Source organism: Pantherophis guttatus, chromosome 4, assembly GCF_059756535.1.
Source record: "Pantherophis guttatus breed Tessera chromosome 4, ASM5975653v1, whole genome shotgun sequence".
NCBI lineage: Eukaryota > Metazoa > Chordata > Lepidosauria > Squamata > Colubridae > Pantherophis > Pantherophis guttatus.
The window spans coordinates 22148642-22164115 of NC_142066.1; the positions used below are offsets into that span (position 1 = coordinate 22148642).

A 15474-nucleotide genomic window follows, 5' to 3' on the forward strand; every position below is an offset into this window, starting at 1 on the left:
ACATTCCCAATATTTTCCAGCATATTTGAAATCACTAATAATTCATCTTATAATATTCATAGTCTGCAATTCAACACTCACAGTCTCTCTCTCTTTCTCTCTCTCTCTCTCTTTCTCACTCTCACTCTCTCTCTTTTCTCTCTTTCTCTCTCTTTCTCACTTTCTTTCTCTCTTTTCTCTCTCTCTCTTTCTCACTCTTTCTTTTTCTCTCTTTCTATCTCTCTCTTTTCTCTCTTTCTCTTTCTCTCTCTCTCTCTCATTCTCTCTCTTTCTATCTCTCTTCTCTCTTTTTCTCTCTCTTTCTCTCTTTTCTCTCTTTCTCTTTCTCACTTTCTTTCTCTCTTTTCTCTCTTTCTCTTTCTCTCTCTCTCTCTCTCTTTCTCTCTCTCTCTCTGTCTCCTTCTCACTCTCTCTCTCTTTCTCTCTTTCTCTGTCTCTCTTTCTCACTCTTATTCTCTCTCTTTCTCTCTTTCTGTCTCTCTTTCTTTCTCTTTCTCTCTCTTTCTCACTCTTACTCTCTCTCTTTCTCTCTCTTTCTCTCTTTCTGTCCCTCTTTCTTTCTCTCTCTCTTTCTCTCTCTTTCTTTCTCTCTCTCTTTCTCTCTCTCTCTCTCTCTCTCTCTCTCTCTCACTCTCACTCTCACTCACTCACACACACACACAAACACACACCCCTTAGAGTTAAATGAACAACCCCACCCCATCCTAAAAATCTATTTAGCAAGATGAGAATGCTCATGCTATAAAGCCAAAGTCCTTCAGCATTTTCAGCGCTGCTTTATGGACTTCCCTGTTTCTCAGAGTATAAATAATGGGGTTCAGAAGAGGTGTCACCACAACATAAAAGACTGCGATTTGCTTATCACGATCTTGACCTGTGTCTGAATGGGGGATGATGTACATAGAGATAACAGTACCATAGAACAAGGTGACCACCATAAGGTGGGAGCCGCATGTGAAGAAAGCTTTACGCCATCTGGTAGTTGACCTCATGTCCAATACAGAATATAGAATTAAACCGTAGGAAGAGAGGATGACTAAAAGGGGAACCAGAACAATAAACGCTGATAACCCAAAAACAATGGCTTTAGTTATAGTGGTGTCATCACATGCATGTTTTAGCACAACAGGCAGTTCGCAAATGAAGTGGTTAATGTGATTGGGGCTACAGAAGGGATGATGAAAGATGAAAGCAACATATACAACTGAGAAGAGACAACCTACAGTCCAACAGGATGCGGCAAGCAGTCGCTGGTGCATCCTGTCCATGGAAGAGGCATATGTCAGTGGATGGCAGATGGCTATGTAGCGGTCATAAGCCATGACTCCCAACAACAAGCATTCTGTACTACCCATGGTCAGAGCAACGTAACTCTGCGTCACACATCGTGCTAAGGAAATGACTCCATTTCCAGTCAAAAGTTGACCTAACATTTGGGGCAAAGTGCTAGTAACGTAGCCAATTTCCATCCCTGCAAGATTGCTGAGGAAAAAGTACATGGGTGTGTGGAGTTGGAAATCAACCTGCACCAGGATGATGATTAGCAGGTTCCCCAAAATTGTAAGCAAGTAGATGAGAAGGATGATCCCAAAGAGAAAAAGCTGTGTTCTTCGGTGGCTGGTGAGTCCCAATAAGATGAACTCCTTGACGGAGGTGACATTCTCACTCACCATCTTGGCATCATCTTGCCTGAAATGAAATGAAATTAATGAAAGATAATATAATTTCTTGGAAACGAGGAGGAAGGAAGGGAGGGGGAGGGAGGGAGACAGAGAGAGGGAGGGAGAGAAGAAGAAGAAGAGGAGGAGGAGGAGGAGGAGGAGGAGGAGGAGGAGGAGGAGGAGGGGTGAGGGAGGGAGGGAGGAAGAAAGAGAGAAAGAAGGAAGGAAGGAAGGAAGGAAGGAAGGAAGGAGAGAGAGAGAGAGAAAGAGAAAGAGTGAGAGACAAGGAAAGAAAGAAAGAAAGAAAGAAAGAAAGAAAGAAAGAAAGAAAGAAAGAAAGAAAGAAAGAAAGAAAGAGGGACAGGAGAAAGTAGGAAAGAAGGAAAAAGGAAAGAAAGAAAGAGGGAGGAGAGAAAGAAAAGAGAGAAAGAAAGAAAGTTAGTTTCAGAATATAGTCTCAAGAAAGTCATAATCATTATAAGCTAATTCCTACAAACTGAAACATTTCAGATGTCATCTGAGATTCTCTTATTTTTCAATATGTTATTACCTGCAAATATTTTAAAAAGCATGTTGAATATTTTCTATTGTTTAGTTCTTAAAATTTGCTAGAAGACCATGAACACCACTAGGCATACAATTCAAGAATTTTGAGCCACAATTTTTACACATTTATAGCTTACTGGAAAAGTGTTGCATTTTTGTAATCGAGGGATTGTTCCAATGATTGGAACAAATGATAATATTCTTCAATGGTCTGATAATTGTGAATGTTAAATTAAATACCCTCATCTTGCAGTTATAAATGCAATTAAAATGTATTACTCCAAATCCAGTTCGTCCTTTTGTAACGGTTTGGAGTGAAATTATATAATTGTTAAATTAACCTTGATGATTGTATATTAAAGGCATTTAGATTCCTTTTTTTGCCCAAGCTCTAAAATCTAGATTTCATATAAACATCAGGGACTTTTTGGCATGGACGATGGCTCAAAGAATCACCGGGGTTGAAAAATCCGATCTCTACTAATAGATTATTGATTTCGGGTTTGCTTTTTAGGCTTTTTGAACCTTTTTTCTGGATATTGGCAAGATTTTCAAGCAACATGATCAAATTTTGGGAAGTTGATCTAGGTACGATTTCTTTGTTTTATCTTTCTGATACAAATATTGATATTCTACTATGTGTTTAAAATTGTTTCGTGAAAGTGTTTTGTTGTTAATCTGTTGAATTAAAATATTCTGAGAAGCCAACTGACCAATACTCAGAATGGTATTTTGATACGATACTTTTTAAGAAGCTATTGGACAACCATTTGTCTGAAATGGTATAGGGTTTTTTGCTTGAGCAGGGGGTTGGACTAGAAGACCTCCAAGGTCCCTTCCAACTCTGCTATTCTATTCTATTCTATTCTATTCTATTCTATTCTATTCTATTCTATTCTATTCTATTCTATTCATTTTTCATTGCTTTCCCTCACTCTCCAAAGGACCATACTGTTTTTGTGGATTAGCTTCTGGAAGTTGCTTCAATCCAATCTTCTTTAAGAAATCGTTAGATGATTGGCATAGCCTCATTGGGAGATTTTATTCATTTGTTTATCTTTATTCTCCTTAACTAATGACATAGAATTATAAATATCCAACAGTACAACCATTTTAGTAGCATAATGGGACTTAAAAATTAATCAGCACAATACATCAATTTATAAAAAAGGAAAAGGAAGGGGAAAAGGAGAGCCTGGGAAATTATCCTGAAAACAGAAGAACTCCAAAAAATATCAGAGTGCTTGATATCTTGCCTGACCCTCTGTAAAAACAAACAAACAACAAACAAACAACAACAGAAACGATAATTTTGAACTCTGAGAAGTAATGCTTGTTAACAACCCATAGCTGAAATTGAGTTTAGATTTTATTTCCAGGATAATAAAGAACTCAGTGCCTGAAAAACCCATAACACTTGATATTTTTAATTACCTATCCTACCATTTTTGTGCAAGAGCTGAAGGTGTCGCATACATTTTTTGGGTTAAGTTTAATCAGGAATGCCTAAAGTTCTATCAGGATGATAAATTGTTCACATACTTCTTTCAAATCATTACAGATGAGAGAGAGAGAGAGAGAGAGACAGATAGACAGACAATTTGGGCAATCGAATAAAATTTGAACGAGTTATAATAACTCTTTCATTTCGCCTTAGTTCTAATCTGCTTTTAACTAAAATTTTGCAAATTTCAAAAGAATTAAATAGCTGTTGATTGTTGAAGAAGTAGCACTGATTCAGATTTATAATAACTTTAACAATAACCTTAGAATAGTTCCATAGTCAGGTTAATTAGCTTAGGTTGGACTCCAAAATGAAAGAAACTAGAAGGTAAAAGTACCCAAATTATACTCAAATATAACCTAAATATTGCTTGAATATGAATCCCAGATAAATTATCAATGCCAAGAGAAGCTAAGAAAATACAATCATTCTAGGTGCATTCTGAGATAAAAAAGGAAAAACCAATTTGCATAGTTTGCCTTAGCAAATGTCTCTGCATTTATCTCCACCAAGAAATATTTAGAGTATGTCAGTATTAAAGTTCTATTCTAAGACAACTTTCCCAAGTCAAAATATTTAACCCTTTAAATTTTTCTCTCCATTAATAAATTTCAAGTGGGCCATTGGAGTCTTAGCTTTGAGAATCACTAAAATCTTTCTCACTTAACCAGAAGGATGCCATCACGATTCCAATGATAACAACCAACAACTTATTATGTAATGTTCAGAAACAATCTGAAACGTTAGTGGAATAGTCAAAGAACTATAATAGTGGAATATACTAGAAGAATCTAAATAAAAAGACCCTACCATGTCATGTCCTTGTAATAATTTACAGGAAGATGTTTGTGGCAGGAGATTTTTGGATTGATGGATACGATGAAATCCAAAGAGATTTCCGATTAAATTCTTCTTGGTGTTGATGTGATAGTTTTTGTTTGAGATCTTTTAAAGGATTCTTTAAAAATTTTCTTTACCAGTACTAAGCTTCATCTTTTCCATCACCCTAACTCCTGCTCAACCAACCATGTTTTCCAGCTTCCTAAAGTTAGTTCATCTTTGAAACTGTTCCAGGACTTAAGATGTCACTCTGGCCTATTCCCTCACTGTCTATGGGAGAGGGCAAGATTCCATGATATTATTTCCAATGAGATTACTCCAATCCCTTGTGGTTATTTCTAATAAATTGATAAAGCTCTTCAGTTTTTATTTCATGGGCACATTTAAATATTCATTAAAAGAAAAGAACTTTATGTCAATGTATTCACAAAGGTTAAAAAGAAAGTAGAGGCAACCTTTTGTGTTTATTATTTCTTTTTTTCAAATATATAGGGAAAATTAATTGAAAGGCACCCAATAAATTTGAACATTGAACAAAGAGGAAAAGACATTGGTCAAACAAAATCCAAGAAGAAAACAGGGGTGGACTGCTGGGGGTTCACAGGGGTTCAGGAGAACCTGTAGCTAAGATTCTGTGCAGTTTGGAGAACCCCCAAATCCCACTCTTGGTTGGCCCCACCCAACCCACCCCTCCCAGGAGTCCCCATGCAGCCCATTTTGGATGCAGGTAAGTCTAGGGCATGCACGGAGGCTTGGGGGTGTGAAAAACAGGCCTACCAGAAGTTCAGGAAGGAAATGGGCCCATTTCTGGCCTCCAGAGGATCTCCTGGGCCTGGGGAGGCTGTTTTCACCCTCCTGGAGGCTCGAGAAAAGCCTCCGGAGTCTGGGGAGGGCAAAAACACCCCTCCCCCTGCCATGGTGCAGGAGGCCGACTAGGCCATGCCCACCCAGCAACTGTGCAGAGAACCTCTTGCTAAAATTTTTGAAGCCCACCCCTGGAAGAAAGCACTATCAATCTGAATTGAAGCTGAAAATGAAATGAATCAAGTGTCCCCAGGAAATGAATTCAATTCATCAATTCATCCGGAACCTATCCGGATGGACCTGGATAGGTTCCTGACAGAGTTTGGGCCATTCCCTGAGGCTCTGGGTCACGGCGCAACTGAAGAACTGGTGGCCGCCTGGGATAGGGCGGCCGCTGGAGCTCTAGACCACATCGTGCCTTTGGGGCCTCTGACCTGGTGCCAATCTCCATTGGCTCCCTGGTTCTCTGAGGAGCTGAGAGAGATGAAGTGCCAGAAAAGACACCTGTGAGGTCTGGTGAGGTCTCATATTAAGATCTACCTAGTGGCGATAAAAGCAGCAAAATTTAATTATTTTTCTGTTCTTATCAGGTCTGCTGAGAACCGCCCAGCAGCCCTGTTTAGGTGACACGCTTCCTTCTTCACCTGGGAGCGAGGGAAGACCCTTTGCAGGGTAGAGCTGAGGATTTTGTGCAATTCCTGCATGACAAAGTCACTCAGATTCGGGAAGGTCTGGACTCTGATTGGGTAGATCTGATGGGGTGATGGAGGGGGGTCTTGAGAATGTTATCTGGGAGGGGTTTGACCTTGTGACTCCCGAGGACGTGGACAGGATTCTGGGTAGGCTTAATGCTGCCACATGTTTATTGGATCCGTGTCCCTCCTGGTTGGTGCTGGCCTCCCAAGAGGTTACACGAGGCTGGCTCCAAGGATTATTAATGCTTCTTTGAGTGAGGGCTTCTTCCCCACCCTCGTTGAAAGTGATGGTGGTGAGGCCTCTCCTCAAGAAGCCTTCCCTGGACCCAGCTGTATTAGCGAATTAACGCCCAGTCTCCAACCTTCGCTTTGTGGTGAAGGTTGTTGAGAGTGTGGTGGCGCAACAACTTCCCCAGTACCTGGATGAAGCCGATTATCTAGATCCATTCCAGTCGGGCTTCAGGCCGGGGCACAGCACGGAAATGGCATTGGTCACATTGATTGATGATCTCTGGAGGGCTCAGGACAGAGGTTGTTCCTCTGTCCTGGTCCTATTAGATCTCTCAGCGACTTTTGATACCATCATGCTGGGCGAGATCATCCGTGGTTTCGGGATGAGGTTCTATCAGTATGCTGATGATACTCAGCTGTACATCTCCACCCCGGACCACCCCAATGCTGCCCTTAACGTGATGTCCCAATGCCTGGAGGCCATCCAGATCTGGATGGGGAGGACTCAACTCTTCCAAGACCGAGTGGCTGTGGTTCCTGGCATCCCGGTATAGTCAGCTGGTTCCATCGCTGACTATTGGGGGCAAGATTCTGGCCTTCTCAGAGAGGGTGCACAACTTGGGTGTTCTCCTGGATGCACAGCTGTCTTTGTAAGATCATATGACGACCGTAGCCAGGGGAGCTTTTTATCAGGATTGCCTGATCTGCCAGTTGCGTCCCTTTCTGGACTGGGATGCCCTGCGCACGGTCATTTATGCCCTCGTCACGTCATGTCTAGACTACTGTAACGTTCTCTACATGGGGCTCCCCTTGAAGAGCACTCAGAGGCTCCAACTCGTCCAGAATGTGGCTGCACCGGTGGTTATGGGAGTGACTCGGCGCACCCACATAACACCCCTCCTATGCGAGCTGCACTGACTCCTGGTGGTTTTCTGGGTGCGATTCAAGGTGTTGGTCACCACCTTTAAAGTGCTCCATGGCTTTGGACCAGGCTATTTACGAGACCGCCTTCTGCCATCAACAACCTCCCACCAGCCAATACGCTCCCACAGAGAGGGGCTCCTCAGGGTACCGTCGGCCAAACAGTGCTGACTGGCGGCACCCAGCGGGAGAACCTTCTCTTTGGGGGCACCAGCCCTCTGGAATGAGCTGCCCCTAGAAGTCCATCTTAGCCCCGACCTGCGTACCTTTCACCGCACCTTGAAGACCCTTCTGTTCCAGCAAGCCGGGCTGGCCTAATACGAATTTTATAATGGGTGTATGTGTGTTTTAATTTGTGGGCCAAATTTTTTTTATATATTCGATTATAATTGGTTTTAAATTTTGTAAATCTAAGTGTTTTAATATGGCTGTACACCGCCCTGAGTCCTCCAGGAGAAGGGCAGTATAGAAATCTAATAAACTCAAACTCAATTCAACATATGAATATTTATGGGTGAGAGGGAAAGAGGGAGAAGGAGAGAGAGGGAGTGAGGGAGAGAGTCTTCTGTAAATATTTCCAGCAATTTGTTATGAAATGGACTTTCAACTAGAGACATATGTAGCCTTTCATACCAACTGTCCTTAGAATGTGTCTACTTATTTTAAGGTCTCTAGAACGTGATATTTTAAAAGATACTTTTTCTTGTAGGATGAATCACCGCTGAGTAAAAAAAAACTAGGCATCCATGTGGCTTTCTAATTTTGAACTATTTTTGCCATTAACCATGATTTAAATGTATATTTACGTATACAGGTGAAACTCAAAAAAATAGAATATTGTGCAAAAGTTCATTTATTTCAGTAGTGCAACTTAAAAGGTGAAACTAATATATGAGATAGACTCATTATTAGTTCAAGTCTTGATTTGTCATAATTTTGATGGTTATGGCTTACAGCTCATGAAAACCCCAAATTCACAATTAGAATATTACATGAAATCAATAAAACAAGGATTGTACATAGAACAATTTCAGACCTCTGAAAAGTATAAGCATCCATATGTACTCAGTACTTGGTTTGGGCCCCTTTTGCATCAATTACCACCTCAATGCGGCATGGCATGGATGCTATCAGCCTGTGGCACTGCTGAGGTGTTATGGAAGACCAGGATGCTTCAATAGCGGCCTTCAGCTCTTCTGCATTGTTCGGTCTCATGTCTCTCATCTTTCTCTTGACAATGCCCCATAGATTCTCTATGGGGTTCAGGTCAGGCGAGTTTGCTGACCAATCAAGCACAGTAATCCCATGGTCACTGAACCAGGTTTTGGTACTTTTGGCAGCGTGGGCAGGTGCCAAGTCCTGCTGGAAAATGAAGTCAGCATCCCCATAAAGCTCATCTGCTGAAGGAAGCATGAAGTGCTCCAAAAATCTCCTGGTAGACGGCTGTGTTGACCCTGGACTTAATGAAGCATAGTGGACCAACACAGCAGATGACATGGCTCCCCAAATCAACACAGACTGTGGAAACTTCACACTGGACTTCAAACTCTCCACAATGGAGAGGCAGTGTGTGCCTCTCCATTCTTCCTCCAGACTCTGGGTCCTTGGTTTCCAAATGAGATGCAAAAGTTGCTCTCATCAGAAAAGAGAACTTTGGACCACTAAGCAACAGACCAGTTCTTGTTTTCTTTAGCCCAAACAACAATGTTGTTTGTTGTTCAGGAGCGGCTTGACAAGAGGAATACGACATTTGAAGACCATGTCCAGGATCCGTCTGTGTATGGTGGTTCTTGATGCACTGACTCTAGCCTCAGTCCTCTTCTTGTGAAAGTCCCCAACACTTTTGAATGGCCTTTTCCTGACAATCCTCTCCAGGCTGCAGTCATCCCTGCTGCTTGTGCACCTTTTTCTTCCACACTTTTCCCTTCCACATAACTTTCTATTAATGTGCTTTGATACAGCACTTTGGGAACATCCAACTTCTTTTGCAATTACCTTTTGAGGCTTTCCCTCCTTATGGAGGGTGTCAATGATGGTTTTCTACACAACTGTCAGATCAGCAGTCTTTCCCATGATTGTGATTCCTACTGAACCAGACTGAGAGACCATTTAAAGGCTCAGGAACCCTTTGCAGGTGTTATGGCTTAATTAGCTGATTAGAGTGGGACACTTTGAGCCTAGAATATGGAACCTTTTCACAATATTCTAATTTCCTGAGATTGTGAATTTGGGGTTTTCATGAGATGTAAGCCATAATCATCAAAAGTATGACAAATCAAGGCTTGAACTATCTCGCTTTGCATGTAATGAGTATCTCATATATTAGTTTCACTTTTTAAGTTGCATTACTGAAATAAATGAACTTTTGCTCAATATTCTAATTTTTCAAGTTTCACCTGTATATGATGCGGTGGCTCAGTGATTAGGACGCTGAGCTTGTTGATTGTCGGTCAGCAGTTCAACAGTTCAAATCTCTAGTGCCGCATAATGGGGTGAGCTCCCGTTACTTGTCCCAGCTTCTGTCAACCTAGCAGTTCGAAAACACGTAAAAAATGCAAGTAGAAAAATAGGGACCACCTTTGATGGGAAGGTAACAGCGTTCCGTGTGCCTTTGGCGCTGGCCACATGGCCATTGAGATGTCTTCGGATAGTGCTAGCTCTTTGGTTTAGAAACGGAGATGAGCACCGCCCCTAGAATTGGGAATGACTAGCACATATGTGCGAGGGGAACCTTTACCTTAAATGTATATAAAATGTGACTGATACTAAACTGAGATGGATTTGAACCAGTGAGGTTCAGCCAGAGCTGGTTTTCTGAAAGAAGAATTCTGAGAGTTGAAGTCCATTCATTTTAGAGTTACTTAGGATGCAAAACATTGGATTAAACCAAGCTTTTAGAGGATAGTAATGTGAAGATCTATCCCATCCTTTCAACCCTCAAGTCTGGTTTTATAAGTTTCAATATTACAAAATTTTGGGGCTTTATGGTTTCAGCTATCAACAATCAGAAATGTGGACCATTATTTTTCAAATTCCATCCCAAAACAGTGTTTTCATTTTAAAGTTTATTTTAGTTTATTGCTTCTGTAGCATATGAAGACATCTGGAAGCTGTTAAAATCTTATAATTTAAAATAAGTTTCTGTTGTATATAGATAGTCTATAGTTAAAATACACTTGCCACAAACTAAAGATTTGTGTCTTCTCCAACACTACAATTCAAAAGCAATGATACCATTAGTCAGGGTATTCAGCAATTGGCAAATAAAACATAGTAGAAACCCTATTTTGGTGTGTGTGGTTATTTGTTTGTTTGTTTGGTGTGTGTGTGTGTGTGTGTGTAAAGCAGGGGTCTGCAACCTTAAACATTCAAAGAGCCATTTGGATCTGTTTCTCACAGAAAAGAAAACATCAGGAGGACTTCCGGTTGGCACTGTTAGCGTCGTGGACGGTCTCCCCGGACCGCCAGCCCCGCGATTCCGTCAAAGCCGCTTTGACAGCGTTAAGCAGCTGTCTGGCAGCTTGAAAACCTCTCCATCGGGAGAAGAAGGAGAGGAGAGCTGGTGGGTCAGGGTAGATCTCCCCGTAAGCCTCCTGGAATAATTCCAGAGGCTTGGAGGGTGAGAGCTCCCCAGTCAGCTGACTGAAGCTCCGGATCTGGGACGACTCTGTTTTAAACAGAGCCAGATGTCGCGACCAACTCTGCAGGCAAAAGTGAGTTTGATTGATTGACAACAAGCATAGACAGAGCAGAAACAGGAGAACAAGCATTTACAAGTAACAGTGCCTAACTCCGGGTTTACATTGTTTCTAATCAAATCTCTTTGAGCTGGAGGCTGGAAGATGGTGCCTTTGTTGTGGGCGTGAGAGTGAAAGTTAAAAACAAAAGTGCTTATTGAGAACTTTGCGCTCTGAGAGTGGATTAAAGCTGCTGGGAAGTGAGAGTTTGTGGAGAAAAGACTATTTTGCTTGATAAACTATAAACTTTAAATTTTTGAAAGCTGTTCAAGGGATTTTGTGGCTGTGAAAGGAAAAAAGACTTTTAAAATAAAGATGGCTTCTAAACAACTTAAGCCAGGAGTTTCTAAAAGTGGAGGAGGTTCTCCAGTAGTGTCAGTAGTGACACAGAAAGCACAACTTCCAGCTGATTCACAGAGCCAGGAGGCTTCTTTTAATGAACTTAAAGAATTTATAAAAGAAGCCATGAATAATCAAACTGCAGCTATGAATAACCAAACAGTAATTATGGAAGGGAAATTAAAAAAAATTGAAGAGGATATAAAGTCAATTAAAGATGTTGTTGAAGAAAAGCATGATGACTTTTCTTCAACAAAAAGAGTGGGGGGAATATTGGGGGGGGTGATTTTCTTTGTAAAACTTTTTAATAAAAAAAAAAGAAAAAGAAAAGAAAAGAAAACATCAGGAGCCTCAAAACCCTTCTCGTGCCTGACTATTTCTTGAGCGGCCACAAAACTAGCATATGTAGTTGAATTAAATGTTCTGGTTTTTTCTGAATTTTTTTTTCTTGGATTTATCCATGGTTGGCCTACCAGGGGTTGAAAAGCTCAATAAATAGTGTGCCAGTGGGTGTCACACATTGGTGGTTGTGACACATACTTTGAGTGACAGGGAGCCACAGCAGAGGGGTAAAAGAGCCACATGTGGCTCCAGAGCCGCAGGTTGCGGACCCCTGGTATAAAGCAACTCTTTACAGCATTTTGGATGCTGCCCTATGTATGCTCTTATTCCTCAAGGTATAAATGATGGGGTTGAGCAAAGGGGTGACCACAACATAGAAGACTGCAATTTGTTTATCATGATCAGGAGATGTAGCCGACTTTGGAATGATATACATACAGATAATGGTTCCATAAAACAAAATGACCACAATCAAATGGGAGCCACAGGTAGAGAAAGCCTTGTGCAGCCCAACGTTTGACTTCATATGCGAGACAGAATAAAGTATACAGCCATAGGTGGTCAGAATAACCGACAGAGGAACCAGAATGACTATTGCTCCTATAGCTAAATTCACAAGCTTAATTATTTGTGTATCACTACACGCAAGTTTCAGCACCACTGGCAACTCACATATGAAGTGGTTGATCTGGTTGGGACCACAATAAGTTTGGCAAACAAGACAGATAACACAGATGGCAGAGAGCACGGGAGCAATAACCCAGCAGGCTAGAGCAAACTGCAACTGCTTTTGCTTGCTCATGGCAGTAGGGTAAATTAGAGGACAACAGATGGCCAGATAGCGATCATAGGCCATGACACTCAAGAGAAAGGACTCCATGCTCCCCATGGTCAATGCGACATACATCTGGATGGTGCAGAGTGCAAAAGAGATGATTCCATTTCCAGTCAAGAGATGGGTTAATATGAGGGGCATGGTGCTGGTAACATAACATATTTCTATCCCTGCAAAATGTGAGAGAAAATAGTACATGGGAATGTGGAGCTGAACGTCAAACTGCACTATGATGATGATCAGGAGATTCCCCAAAACCGTAAGCAAGTAGACAAGGAGAATGATCACAAAAAGGAAAAGCTGGATTTTTCTTTGGCTGGCCAGTCCCAGTAAGATGAACTCCTTAACAGAGGTGACATTGTCAGCTTCCATCCTGGCCTCCTACTGTAAGGAAGGGAAAATGAAGCAAAGTTTTAGATTCCTTTAGATTAGCAAAAGACCAAATTACTCTCAAAACAAACCAATCATAACCCACTCTTATATCTCAAGATAGAGTTATGAGATGGACTCCATAAATTTTATATCAAGGATAACCATTTTCATAATGGCAGGCTCAACCCCCGGATAGTCTTGTCTTAACTCAAAAGCTAAGGCAACTTAAATTTGGTTACAACTTGGATGGATATGGGAAGGTGGTTGGGAGAGTGGTTGGCACACAGCTACAAAAGAGAATGAAGTGGATTATCTGGAACCTTTTCAGTCTGAATTTAGGGCAGGGCATAGCATTGAAATGGCATTGGTCACACTTTGGAGGACTCAGGGTGGAGTTGAGTGCAACCATTCTTGCCCTCCTGTCCCTCTCAGCAGCTTCTGATACTATCAACTATGGTATCCTTCAGAACTAGCTTCTGGGCTTGGGAATGGGAAGCACTGTGTTACATTGATTCTCCCTTCTTTGTTTGCAGCCAGATTCAGTCCATGTTAATAGGAGAGGAGAGTTCAAATCCTAGAATCCAGCAATGCCTCGGAACTCAAGCCTTTCGCCTCTCCATTTTAATGTGTACATGAAACTACTGGGGGGGGGAGATCATCTGTCGGCATGGGGTCCAGCATGCTTTGTTGTTGTTGTTAGTTGCAAAGTCATGTCTGACCCATCATAACCCCATGGACAATGCTCCTCTAGGCCTTCCTGTCCTCTACCATCATCTGGAGTCCATTTAAGCTCATGCTAACTGCTTCAATGACTCCATCCAGCCACCTCATTCTCTGTCGTCCCATTCTTCTTTTACCCTTAGTCTTTCCCAGCATTAGGCTCTTCTCCAGTGAGTCCAGCATGCTAATCACACCCAATTATACATCTTTCACCCCTAGCTAGACAGGTGACACTATGACAGTGCAGGCTGAAGGCCTATAGGTTATAATGGTCTGAATGGGGAGAATCACCTTTGACTCAACCCTGGCAAGACAGTGTGACTCTGGGATTTTGGTTTCCCATGGCCAATCTATTTCATCTTTGACTCTGGCATTCCCCAGACAGAATTGGAATTGGTATGTTATTTGTGGGTTCTTCTAGACTCCTTCTCAAGGCTATGGGTGGGAGGGACTTTGCACATTTAATAACAACAACTTTATTGTCATTGTACGTGTATACACGGTATACCCATACAACAAAAGTCACTTAACACCCAAAGACCAGGTCCAACACACATAACAATCCCCAAATACACTCCCACCCACCATAAATTCCCCACCCATAAACCACCCAAACATCCACACAACAGACCAAGTAATGCTGTCCAACAGCTCACTGATGGTGGCCCTTTAGTTCATTGTTGAGTGCAATTGCAGCTCTGGGATAAAAACTATTCTGAAAACGTGTGGTCTGAGTTTTAATTGTTCTGTATCTTCTGCCAGAAGACAACAATCCAAAAAGATTGTAAGCAGGATGGGAACAGTCTCATTTCATCTGGTGTACCAATTGCTCCCTCTCCTGAATTAGGAGGCCCTATCCATAGTCACTCATGCCATAGTTACCTCCTGTTTGGATTACTGTAATGTGCTGTACGTGGGGCGGTCCTTGAAGAGTATCCAGAAGCTTCAGTGGGTTCAAAATGCAGCATCCCACATAATTCTGCATGAGTCAAGATTTATACATGTGTCACCTCTTTTGAAGGAGCTGCATTGGTTATTGATTTACTTCCAGTTGCAATTCATTTTTGCAGCATAATAGAGTTGGAAAGGACCTTGTAGAACATCTAGTCCAACTCTCTGATCAAGCAGGAGACCCTATACTATTTTTGACAAGTGGCTGTTCAGTTTCTCAAGGTGCCAGTTATTACCATTAAAGCCCTACATGGCTTGGGGCCAAGTTATTTGAAGTATTGCCTTTCCCCACCTACATGTATCCAGCCCATCAGAGTGGAGAGGCAAGGTATGTATTAGTGAAATGCATCTAGTGGACCAAGAAAAGAGCCTTCCTTGCAGTGGCTCCTTCCTTTTGGAATATCTTTCCTTCAGAGATAAGATTGGCCACCACCTTGTTGTTTTTCAGAAGGTCCTGAAGATATGGTTCTGTCAACAGACCTGGGGCTCTCAGGTTGATATGTAGCCAAACGATTGGTATGATTGTGTAGTAACTGCTGCTGCTGGGATGGAGTGGGGAGCTATGGGCTCTTACATTGTGAAATGTTCACATTGAAAAGAATCTAGACTTGAACTTTGGTGCTGAAGAAGGCTTCTGAGGATACCATGGACAACCAAGAAAAAAACCCAATGGATCATCATTAAGAGCCATGGTAGCACAGTGGTTAGAATGCTGTACTGCAGGCTACTTCTACTGACTTCTGGGTGACTGCAGTTTGGCAGCTCGAATCACCAGGCTCAAAGCTGACTCAGCCTTCCATCCTTCCAGTCAATACACTGTCCACAAAATATGTATGGTGTGAAAAGAAAACTGCAAATAAAACATTTTTTAAAAAAAAAAAAGAAATTGTTAAACTTAATAAAATAATTTTTGGGTGCTCCATCACTGGAGGTTTTTAAGAAGAGGCTGGATAGCCATTTGTCTGGAATGATATAG

The 15474-nt window shown here is 41.7% G+C and overlaps 2 protein-coding genes across 2 annotated transcripts; both read right to left on the bottom strand.

Moving 5' to 3' along the window:
* Positions 1–734: 734 nt before the first annotated feature.
* Positions 735–1673, bottom strand: LOC148113880 (olfactory receptor 2J2-like). The gene has a single exon (XM_087893509.1). It carries the CDS (start codon positions 1671–1673, stop codon positions 735–737), a length of 939 nt encoding a protein of 312 aa, XP_087749635.1.
* A 10063-nt stretch (positions 1674–11736) lies between these two features.
* LOC148113881 (olfactory receptor 5P56-like) lies at positions 11737–12827 on the bottom strand. The gene has a single exon (XM_087894472.1). The coding sequence runs from the start codon at positions 12825–12827 to the stop codon at positions 11910–11912; it is 918 nt and encodes a 305-aa protein (XP_087750598.1). The 3' UTR covers positions 11737–11909.
* Between the last annotated feature and the right edge of the window lie 2647 nt (positions 12828–15474).